This window comes from Carassius gibelio, chromosome B8 (assembly GCF_023724105.1).
Source record: "Carassius gibelio isolate Cgi1373 ecotype wild population from Czech Republic chromosome B8, carGib1.2-hapl.c, whole genome shotgun sequence".
Taxonomy (NCBI): domain Eukaryota; kingdom Metazoa; phylum Chordata; class Actinopteri; order Cypriniformes; family Cyprinidae; genus Carassius; species Carassius gibelio.
Window position 1 is genome coordinate 29207007 of NC_068403.1, and position 12314 is coordinate 29219320.

General features: G+C 37.3%; 2 protein-coding genes across 19 annotated transcripts in view; one reads left to right on the forward strand and one right to left on the reverse strand.

Annotated features, from left to right (window-relative positions):
- LOC127963125 (uncharacterized) overlaps positions 1-12314 on the reverse strand; it is a 299165-nt gene that overhangs the window by 260230 nt on the left and 26621 nt on the right. For 5 of the 18 annotated variants that reach the window (XM_052562836.1, XM_052562847.1, XM_052562842.1 and 2 more), the window contains 2 exons: positions 9657-10109; positions 5141-5569 (listed from right to left, as the gene is read on the reverse strand). The exons of 6 other annotated variants lie outside the window; for them this stretch is intronic. In XM_052562836.1, coding sequence (XP_052418796.1) covers positions 5141-5569; positions 9657-10109 — 882 coding nt within the window. The remainder of the gene's footprint in view (positions 1-5140; positions 5570-9656; positions 10110-12314) is intronic. 7 more of the 18 variants (XM_052562848.1, XM_052562843.1, XM_052562840.1 and 4 more) reach the window with 2 other exon arrangements.
- Positions 1-12314, forward strand: part of LOC127963166 (uncharacterized) — a 392897-nt gene that overhangs the window by 34440 nt on the left and 346143 nt on the right. The gene's annotated exons all lie outside the window — the stretch shown is intronic.

Sequence of the window (12314 nt, forward strand, 5' to 3'; positions counted from 1 at the left end):
GTAGCGCACGTGAGCATCTTAAATCAGATGCATTAGAAACTTAATTAGCTATTTTGAGTGACACTTTGGAGACAGCTAAACATAAGGTCCTGTGTGCTTATGATGAATTTAGGAAGCATGTATCACCTACTATTGAAATGAGGAGACAAATGGATGCGGGTGAAGCAGTTACAGCTGACATTATTAAAATTGTTAATGAAAGAATAACAGGTGTAGACGGAGATTTTGATGATTAAAGGGAGAAAAGGCGACTTCGTACCTTATTAGACCATCAGTATTCCCACTCAATCTTTGGTTCAACGGTATCACAATTTAGTCAGAAAACTAGTAACTCCAGCCACCGCTCTGTCATATCAAGTTTAGAAGCCAAATGTGTAGATGCTGCAGTAGAAGTAGCAGCCAAGCAAGCTGCATATGATGTTCTACTTGAAGAATCAAACCAAAGAGAAAAAATAAAGCAGCTAGAAGCACAACATAAAAGAGCTCTTGATGTCGAGATAAATAAGCTAGAGCGAATTCAAGCACAAAGAGATCTGAAAGCAGCTAAATATAAACTTGAAATCTACAATCAAGAAATTGAGAAGGAAAAGACTAATTTGTCCAAAGATTGTAGTAGTTCAAATGAATCAGACTCAGATTTGTCTTTAGTAAGTATGAAAAAGCAAGAAACGTTTCAAAAGGTGTGTTGTGATACCAAAAAGGCAACAGTTGAAGCATCAGCGACTGATATACCTTGTCTATAAGCAAGCTACCGGTGCCAGAACCTCCTGTTTTTACTGGTGACCCTATTCATTTTGAGTTTAAACAATCCTTTGTGGCACTTGTTGACAAGAAAACCATTTCTTCTGCGGATAAGTTGTTTTATCTAAAGAACTATGTGAGCGGTCCTGCTAGAAAAGCTTTAGAAGGAACCTTCTTTAGAACAGATGATGAAGCCTATCAAGATGCATGGAACAAACTGAACAATCGTTATAGCCAACCATTCGTAATACAAAAGGCCTTTAGAGAAAAGCTGGCAAGCTGGCCCAGAATTCACCCAAAGGATGCCCTTAGTCTTCAGGCCTTCTCTGACTTTTTAAATGCATGCCAGGGTGCCATGCCACATGTCAAAGGTCTCAAAATTTTAAATGATTACCAAGAAAATCAGAAACTTGTGTTGAAATTACCTGATTGGGCAATCAGCAGATGGAACCGTCAAGTCACGCAATCTCTTTCTGTAAATCATGAGTTTCCCACTTTTAAAGAATTTGCTGCATTTGTGTCCACTGAATCGGAAATTGCTTGTAATCCTGTTACATCCTTTCACATTCTTCGTGCTGCAGAACCTACCACTGAGAAGATAAATCTGAAAGAGACCAAGGGAAACAGAGTTCGAACTTTCACCACTCAATCGAACACCGAGAGTCGAAAAGTGATCAAACCTGTGAACAAAATGCTGTGTGTGCTTTGTCAGGAAGATAATCACCAACTTGACAGCTGTTGTAGTTTATTCAGCAAACCATTGGAGGAGCGACGGAAATATGTCCAGGAAAAGAGGCTTTGCTATGGATGTTTAAAGCCTGGTCACAGCGCGAAGGTATGTCACTGTCGTCTCACTTGCAATGTTTGTAAGAGAAGACACCCAACTAGTTTGCATGATGATAACTTTGTGAAAATGATTAGGATTTTACCGTCTGCAGCTTAGTCTCAGAGTGATCGTGATGTAACGAATGCAATGGCCTTGAGTGTAACTGGATAAGAGCGAAACACGTATACCTCAATGATTGTTCCTGTCTGGGTGTCCACAAAGCAGAATCCAAGTTATGAGAGATTGGTGTATGCACTTCTTGATTCGCAAAGTGATACCACATTCATTGATAAGGGAGTGTGTGATACTTTACAGACAACCACGTTTCCAGTGCAACTGAAGCTCACCACTATGCTTGGAAAAGATACTGTCCTACAGAGTGAAAGAGTGTCAGGACTTCAAGTTCGAGAATACAAGTCTGGTAACCATATCGATTTGCCAACTACTTATACCAAAGATTGTATACCTGTTAATCGTAGCCACATTCCTACTTGTGAAGTCGCTAAAAACTGGAATCATCTTACGGTCCTTGTGGGCAAGATACCTCCATTACAGGACTGTGATGTTGCTCTTTTAATAGGGTACAATTGTTCAAGGTCGATGGCTCCCCGAGAAGTAATAATCGGAGGACATGAGGAACCCTATGCCATTCGGACGGACTTAGGATGGAGCATAGTAGGTTGTTCTTCACCACATTCCGGTATGTCTGGAGTCAGTGGATTGTGTCATCGCATTACGGTTAAGGAGTTTCCTTCTATCACACCAGGTGATGTGATTCGTGTCCTTGAGAGTGAGTTTAAAGACACTGAAGAAGAGAGCACAAAGGTGTCCCAGGATGATATTCTCTTTCTTGAGAAGTTAAAGGAAGGTATACAGAAGAATGTTCATGGCCATTATCAAATGCCACTTCCTTTTAAAGTAAGACCAAAGTTACCAAATAACAAGCAGTGTGCTATGGTTCGACTCAGTCATCTCAAAAGAAAATTGGTGAAGGATGAATTGTATAAGGAACGTTACAGTGAATTAATGAGTGAAATCTTTCAACGAGGGGATGCTGAGGAAGTACACAACGGAAGCAAGGAAGGGGAAACGTGGTACTTACCTCATCATGGTGTTTTTCATCCGAAAAAGGTTGATAAGATGCGCGTCGTCTTCGACTGCTCTGCAAGGTATCAGGGTTACTCATTAAATGATCATTTACTTCAAGGCCCTGATCTAATAAATAATTTGTACGGCATCTTAATTCGATTTCGTCAACATCACTTTGCGCTTATGTGTGATATAGAGAAGATGTATCATCAGTTTCATGTAGATGAGTTTGACAGAGACTTTTTGCGCTTCCTTTGGTGGAAGGATGGAAATTTGAACCAACCTATCAGCGAATTTCGTATGAAAGTCCATCTCTTTGGTGCAACCTCATCCTCAGGCTGTGCAAATTATGGCTTGAAGCATCTTGCAACTGAAAACAGCGAGTTGTATCCTTTGGGGTCACAGTTTGTGATTACAAATTTCTATGTAGATGATGGAGTGATAAGTGTGGAAAATGCAGAAGCAGCATGCAAACTCTGTGCTTCAAGTGGCCTACGGCTCCACAAATTTGTGTCAAAAAGCAAAATGGTGCTGGACAGCATTCCTACTTCAGAAAAGATTTCTGACGTGGAAAATTTTGATCTTGCATTTGATGAGTTAACCCTAGAAAGAACACTAGGTATGCAGTGGGAAAGAGAATCTGACTGTTTCAAGTTTAAGGTTCAGTTGAAGAATCAACCTGCTACTCGGCGTGGTATATTGTCTACTGTTGCTTCGATCTATGATCCTTTAGGACTTATTGCACCTGTGCGGTTGCATGGAAAGAGAACATTACAGGAAGTATGTAAGCGTGGCAGTGGATGGGACGATCCTTTACCAGATGAACTTATTCTAAGGTGGGAGCAATGGAAACAAGGCTTGAATGATTTGCAGAAAATGGATATCTCACGAACATATGCACCAGCTAGTTTCGGAAGAGCTATTCAAGCTGAATTGCATCACTTTTCTGATGCTAGTGTCCATGGATATGGTCAGTGTTCATATTTGAGACTTAAAAATAAGGACGGAGACATTCACTGTGCACTAGTGATGGCGAAATCAAGAGTTGCACCTCTCAAGGTTACAACGATCCCCAGATTAGAGTTAGCTGCTGCCGTTGTTTCTGTCAAAGTAGTAGAGTAGTATGCTTAAGAAGGAATTGGACTATGCTGTTATCAAGGAAACCTTTTGGTTATATATCCCAATACTACTTTCAGACTCCAAAGTAGTATTGGGATATATAAGTAATGAGGCACGCAGATTCCACACATTTGTCACAAAGAGTACCTTGTGAACATAGCTAGCCGACAGAAGTGGAACATGGTTAAGAGAAACCTTCAAGTTGATGATCCTATTCTCGTCAAAGAGGAGGAGATGCATAGGAATGACTGGAGGCTTGGCAGGATAAAGGAGATCATTTTTAGTGGTGACTGACTTGTAAGAAGAGCCAAGGTTATTCTAGGTGACTCAAAACTTAGTGTAGAAGGCAAGCGCATTAACAAACCATCCATAATTGAAAGACCAGTGCAAAAACTTGTTTTATTATTGGAGGGACATTAGTGTTTATTGGATAGTTGTTCATTTTGTCAAGTCAATGAGCATAATTGTAATATTTCTAAATTCACCTCTTTTAATTTTTGTCATTAAAACGAAATGTGTAAAAAAAAAAAAGGGATAAAATGTAAAAAAAAGGGGGGATAAATGGAAATTATTCATGCTTATGCATTCGGTGTGAGATTTGCACTCATAATTTGGTGGGAGTGTTAAGGATTTGGTTATATCCTTTTCTACAGTTTACTTTCAATTTTCTCATATTTAAATGATTTGTAATGGTGTGTCTATTTTGAATGTGCATTGTTTAATCATTGGATTTTGTTTTTCTTTATTAGTTTGTATATTTGTGATAATGAGGTCTTTAATTTTGAAATTCATCCACTTAAGCCTATATATTGTGGCGTGCTCAAAGCATTGTAGTAAGGAGCGCAGCTATGGCGCACATGGTTGATTCATCCAAAGGCATACGGTTAAAGAGAACTTCAAGGATTTAGCTCCTGGTTTAAGTGGAGAATAAGGTAAAATTGACTTATCTGTATTATTTTGGATTTTTTGTTTTATAATAATGGGTATAAGTTTGTATGTGATTTGATGTATGCTTGTTTCATGGTTTATTTGTATTATGTTTTGTTTGTTTTCATTTAAAGCTCTTACGGTGATTCGTGATGTCTTATGGCATTTAACGGTGATTACTGCAAATCTACGGTGACGGATCTTTAATAAAGCTCATTATGAATCATCAGTAAGAGTTCAACATTTTTTAAGCCAGGAAGCTACAGAGGTACGTACCGATCCGTGATTTTTGCGTACCGTTACTTACATCACTCTCTAGCTAACACTGAAACAAAACAGAGCTTCTAATCTAAAGACACTCATTAAGACCAGAAAACATGCTCCAGCTTATACAGAAATCATATTTCACAATGACTATAAGATGACAGATGTTCTCACCTCAGCTGTGAGATGTGCTGCAGACACTGAAGGAAACTCATCACTTCACTCTCTTCCTCTGAACATCTTCTCAGCTCGACTGGTTTCTTCTCTGTCTGGAGCTTCAGCACTTCCAGGAGGACGGAGCTCTTTCTCTCTGAGAGATCTATGATCCAGACATCAGGTGACTGGAAAACTGACTGTAATGCTGGAAGAAAACTCCTGCCTGTTTGAGTCTCATAGTTCTTCACATGAGAGAACAGATCCAGCAGGAAATCACTCTGACCATCTCTCTCTTTATCAAAAGGGAAGGTTTTGTAGCTGCACACAGATGACAGCAGAGAGGAGAATCTTGTTCCTGTATCTCTGTCAGTTTCTACTGCAGCAACACAGAGATTCAGCAGGAATCTGACTCCAGACATCCTTTCTTCTTCATCACTGAACCAGAACCTGATAATATACAATCAAGAACCAAACACTTCATTAATTTGAGACAACATTCATCACATTATGCCACAGACACAAATAAATATTTCAACAAGACACAGGGATCTGATTTGATAATGTTTTAGCTGAATTGCACTGTAATAAGATGTTATTTGTTCAAAGTCTGTGGATATGAAGGAGGAAGTCTTAAGAAACGTTCACACCAAGGACAATAACTGTACAGTTACAAGAAAAAGTCTGTTTATTCAGGTTTTGAACTCTCATCTAAGAGAACACATCCTGTTTATTGTATTACAATGATTTTTATTATTACAACTAATGTTACTAGGTTAGACATATTGCATATTAAATAATATATATAAACCTCAAAGCATATTAAAATTTTTGTGTATTTTGTGTTACTCCATAATGCTGTTCTAGTTGGGGGCATTTGTAGTGTGTAGGTTTAGGGCCAAACCATAACCTTAAGCCCAGAGCCCTGGCCCCCAAAGTCTTGTCCTGCTCAGTGTACTTTTGATCAGCAGGGAAGCAAATACACTATCCCTTATTCTTCTAAGTGGAAATAAGCCTGTGTGTGAGACTTCTGGTTCATTACCTGCTATAGGGAAATAAGAGAATAATAACGTGACACATTTCTAACCACTTCTGCATCTTGCAGTGATCACCGTTGACCGGTTCTGGGCAGATTTCTTTTGCTCATCTCAACCAAGCCTATTCTCTACTCTCAAATACTGGGGGCGTGTCCACTATCTGCGCTGAAGCCACACCCTCTCATGGGAAAGCTGTCGCCAAACACTGTTCACTCCCGTTACTAATGGGGCCTGTTTACACCTGGTCACGTCATGCGTTTTCTCTGATAGGATAGCTATCTAGTCATGAAGAGTCCAGGTGCAAATGCCCTCCAAAACACTTTTGAGACAGATTTAAATCTGAAAGCTCAAAGCACTTCTGAAGGTGGTCTGGGACATTACAAGAGTAAAAACAACTGGTTGTCGAAACCCCATATGTAAATTTTACTCCTCCCAGAATGTCAAAATAATGAATGTGTGAGTGTGCAGGCCAGGAATGGTTAATCAGGAGCACCAGGTTCCTGCTTCACAGCGAGCGGGACTCATGCTAAGGGCAATTCCCTTTCACTAATATCCACGTTTTGCATTTGAGTGAATACAAACAACTTATTGATCATGAGTCCCAACATCCAGCAAGGCAGGAAAACATTCAATCTACCTGAGGGAAGATTTCTATCATATTATAAGTTAATGTTGTTAAATAGAGAGAAAGAGCAAATGCATAAACTTGGAACTCAATACTTAAGTACAAATCCAAGAAGCAGAAACAGCCCACATTCTCTATGTTTCTTTTTATTGAAAAGTATGCATTTCATTCATTCATAAGCTATATGGTTGCAATAAAATTTTAGTTCAAAAATGTAAGTGCCATTGTTTAAAGAAAACTTTGTTGACTGACATTTCATACACGTTCCGTTCAGGCCATTGTATGTAATATTACAGTACTTTCACCTCCTAAATTACTTGTCCACTCACACTTCTATAATAGTGCAATTTATTCAGGACAATCATTTTTTTATGACTTTGATTCTTTTTTGAATAATTCTACAAAAACAAATGTGATTATTTCTAGGAACGTTTTAAATGCAGGGAGACATTATGGTACAGCACTAATATTTTGAGTGTCCCTTAGTCTGTCCCCTTTTGCCTTTAAAATAAATTACAATTGTCCCATATTTTCCATTTTTATGGTTACAATTTAAAAAAAAAAAAAAATGAAAGCTCTAGAAAAATTCAGTGAATTACAAGTCTGTAGAGAACAATGCGCTATTTCAGACTTGTATACTGAGGTTTTAATTTAGGGCTGAAACGATTCCTCAAGTAACTCGATTACAAAAAATGATCGAGGCAAATTCCTCTGCCTCGAAGCCTCTTTTAATTTATTTTAAATCTCACGTCAGGTTCTTTCGCAATGATTTTTTTAATGTGACAATGCGTTTACGTCACCCACAAAGCAGAAGGAGACACAATCGCTGTGTCTGAAATCTCATACTGTAAGGAGTCAGCAGTGTTTTGATTTAAGGGCACGTGCAAACATGAAGAGAACATCGTGGTGTGCGTCCATTGCAAGATATAGAGCTGGCATACCACGACTAGGGCTCTATGATTCCCGCGATGCAGAAAACACGGAGGGAATAGCGGAATCCAGTCATAAAAACGGAATTTACAGTTAAATGTGGAATGGCAAGGAATTTGCCAAATTTTTAATGAATTAATCAAAAACAGGTCATTGCACTTACATCAAATCACGATATGGACTAATATCTGTAAATATAAAGCCGGAACAGTCTATTTAAATATGAATCCTGCATGTTCTGCCTGTCTGTGTTATTGAATGGAGCAGAAGCACGTCTTCATTCATTAACACACAGTGATGCTCGTGGTAATTTCAGCGTCTGCTGTCTCTCTAAATAAGACGTGAACACATGAACATCTTCAGAACTGCTCTGACAGTCACTTCATGAGCATTTGACCGTTTGATTTGAGTAAAACTAGGGTCACATCACATACAACTGTAAAGGTACGTCAACCCGTCAAAATAAAAGTCCAGTTAAAGACTATTGTTCAGCAGAATGTACATAGCCTACCACTATAAAAAAATACAAAATTAAGGTTTAATCACACAACATTTCTTACATGTTTTATTTTTAATAGTAAATCCCCTTTGTTTACCAAAAAGTTAAGTTAATAATCAATAATTAAAAGATAAATTAAAATAATGTTTTATGTGTTTAATGTGCATCTCAGAAAATGCTTTATTTAAAACCCCAACTGAATGGCACTTAAATGCACTTAATTCATCTGTCAACTTTCTTGTCATTGTTCACAGTACAAGTATAGACAGAGAAACAATGGGTAATAATTAAATGTTTATTTTTGATGTGTGCATTGCATTCTATGCATTTAAAAAATAAAAATAAAAATTCTAAAAAACGAAACTTTGTTCATTTTAAGAGGCCTGTGACTGTCACAGAGGGACACGTTCAACATGGATGTTAATACGCACAAACACACACCGAGACTGTTTGGTGATACAAGAGTTTATTGTAATTATTGATCAGAGAGTGAATAAAATACCTGCAACCCTCAGGCCACACTCTCCACTGCAGAAACAAACACAGACTACCTTCCAAAGACATTCAGATTTATACCGGTAGCCAGCACCATTACCACATGTGGAGGGACAAACTCACAGAAAACACTTTACACATGTTCCCTTAAATATACAGAGTCTGAAAGAAACATATTGGCATGATGTTCTACATAATAAATCTACTTTGATGTTATTAATTCGTTCACATTAAACAGGAAATAACAGCAACTCGGCCACGTTGCCCCTGAAACCCCCACGCTTGATTAATACATGGTAGATTCCCACCCTGAGCGGAAACAATAATTCCTGCCATTGTTTCTTACCAGGACTCTAAAAATCACGGGACAAATGCTACAGGTTTACAGGTATTTAATTGACTCTCTGATCAATAATTACAATAAACTCTTGTACAGTGTTCTTGTACTTTGAACACTGCTCCGGGTGTGTGTTCACTGTGTGTGTGTGTGTGTGTGTGCACTTCGGATGGGTTAAATGCAGAGCATGAATTCTGAGTATGGGTCACCATACTTGGCTGAATGTCACGTCACTTGTATCACCAAACATTTTCAATGTGTGTTTCTGCATATGTGTGCGTATTAAAGTCCATGTTGAACGTGCAAGACCCTGGAGTCTTATTTTCTCTTGCATAATTAATATTGCACTTTAATTAAGCAAAAACACATTTGATCCGATTAATCAATGGAATTTTTGGTAGAATACTCGATTACTAAAATATTAGATAGCTACAGCCCTATTTTAATTACATTATTTTCATATAGTCAGTCATTAACTAAAGTGGGCCGTTCTGGCATGATACCCCAGAGCTGATAATGAGTCCCACTAAAATGGCCCTGAAAGCATGTTATAGGTTATATATTACTCTGATCATTTCAGTTAACTGAAGAGCTGTTTACATAGACCACTTTACCTCAGCTGTGAGATGTGCTGCAGACACTGAAGGAAACTCATCACGTCTCTCTCTTCCTCTGAACATCTTCTCAGCTCGACTGGTTTCTTCTCTGTCTGGAGCTTCAGCACTTCCAGGAGGACGGAGATCTTTCTCTCTGAGAGATCTATGATCCAGACATCAGGTAACTGGAAAACTGACTGTAATGCTGAAAGAAAACTCCTGCCTGTTTGAGTCTCATAGTTCTTCACAAGAGAGCACAGATCCAGCAGGAAATCACTCTGAACCTCAGCATCATAATCATCTCTCTCTTCATCAAAAGGGAAGGTTTTGTAGCTGCACACAGATGACAGCAGAGAGGAGAATCTTGTTCCTGTATATCTGTCAGTTTCTACTGCAGCAACACAGAGATTCAGCAGGAATCTGACTCCAGACATCCTTGCTTCTTTATTATAACTGAACCTGAACCAGAACCTGATAATATACAATCAAGAACCAAACACTTCATTAATTTGAGGTCAAAGGTCAAAGCATAAAAGTATGTTATGTTAGTGTGATATCCATTTTATGTTGTTAAAATACTGATCAGTTACAAAAAGCAACAAAGGTATTTTTAATGTAAATACTTTTTGACAAGTTAAATTCAGCTACGACAACTGTCATTAAATTGTGTTAAAAGTGTTCTATTGAAATGTTTTACAAGTCAATGTTATTGTATTTGATGACTGTGTATTAAAGCAAATGAAAACAAACAAAACAAAAAAAAAACATTTTAGTTGACGACAACACCAGAATGCAAAATTGTATTTATGATAAATGCAAATTTCACATTAAAAATGGAATGAATAACTTTACATTCAGATGGGCATTTATTAATTAAAATAAACTGATATACAATTGAAGGTCAAAGCAAATAAACATTATTGTTGGATTTGTTTGTTTAAATACCAGTAACAAAAAGTTAAACTTTGAAGTCTCTGATGTCTTCCTGCTGTTAAACATACTCCGAGACTGCATGGCAAAGGGGTGGTGATAACCTCTGAATGATACAACTCGATTTCCACGACACCAATGAATTTTAATATATGGTACTGATGGCTGACTGTCTTATTATAATCCTACTCTATCTTCTTCCTTAATCATTCCTCAAAAAGCACTATTCAACACAGTAAATGAAGTTACCAAACCTCCACCTCATGACGCTGTCTGCTGCTCCTTTCTAAATTATCTTCCAGACAAGACGGCTGCTGTCCACCGGGGCTTTTCTAACAAATCTATCAATTAATGTAGTTTTTATTAACCCCTGATTCATGCAGTGTCTGAACTGTTTGAACTCTTGTGAACGCGCTTCACAGCAGCAAGCGCCTGAGACGATCATCTTAATCGCAGTCAATTTGATACAGCTGATAAAAAGCATTATTAGTTTTTATAATTATAAATCAAATCAAACTTCCAAACTTAACAATAGAATTAAACATTACGGACAAAAAAATGTGACAACAAATATTTAAATAAAGCTTTCAAAGGATATATATATCATGATTATGAGAGGAAGATAAAACTTTAAATATTAGATAATCCAGCAATTGCAGAAAAACATTGGAAATTTATAAAATGCTCAATTGCACCCAAAGTAAAAGAAATGCAATTTAAAATTCTTAACCACTATCCATCTGCGGAGACACTGAGGGATAGATTTGGTTTTGAAGTTTACCCTTGCGACTTTTGTCATGAAAACCCAGAACGAACAGATCATTTATTCTTCCTTTGCACAGTTTGTAGGAAGCTCTGGCAAGATGTCCATAGCTGGTTAAACAATGAAATTAGTGAACCTGAACAAATTACAATAGAAGATATTCTTATTTGTAATTATAAACTGATGAGGGATCTTTCACTTTTAATTAACCTTATCATAATTATAAGTAAATACCACATTCACAAAAATAAATGGAAAAAACTATTGCCAAATGTAAACTGTTTTAAAAAATTAATTTCGGATGTTATCCTCCTTGAACCTTGTAAAAATGTCTAAACAAACTATAGAAGTTATTTGTTATGCTGCTGAAATGTCTTTGAACCTGTAACATTTAGTATTTTGAGAATAATGCCTTATATATATATATATATATATATATATATATATATATATATATATATATATATATATATATATATATATATATATATATATATATTATGTTTTCATTGTCAAATCTGCATTTTGTTAATGCCTTGCCTGTTTTTCTTATGCTGTTGTCTCCACGAGAGTTTGAAATAAACATTAATAGAAAAAAACTAAACAAAAAAACAATCATCTTGTTTCATTTTGGCAGATCACAGACTTGCATTATCGCATTATAGTGCATTATCGCCACCTATCTCTCAAATGGACCATTAACACTATCTACAATCTCAATTAGGAGGGTCAATGGTCCACTTGAGATATAGGTGGTGGTAATGCACTTATAAGTCTGTGCTCCGCCAAAACAAAAACTACAAGATGATGTCATCATCTCAGGCGCCTGCTGCTGTGAAGCGAGTTCAGAAGAGTTCTAACAGTTTGGAATCAGAGGTAATATATATACACACACACACACACACACACACACGAGTCCTAAGGAGAAATCACATCCCATCAGCTGCTCAGAAATGTGTCAGTGAAGCCTGTGTTATACTTTC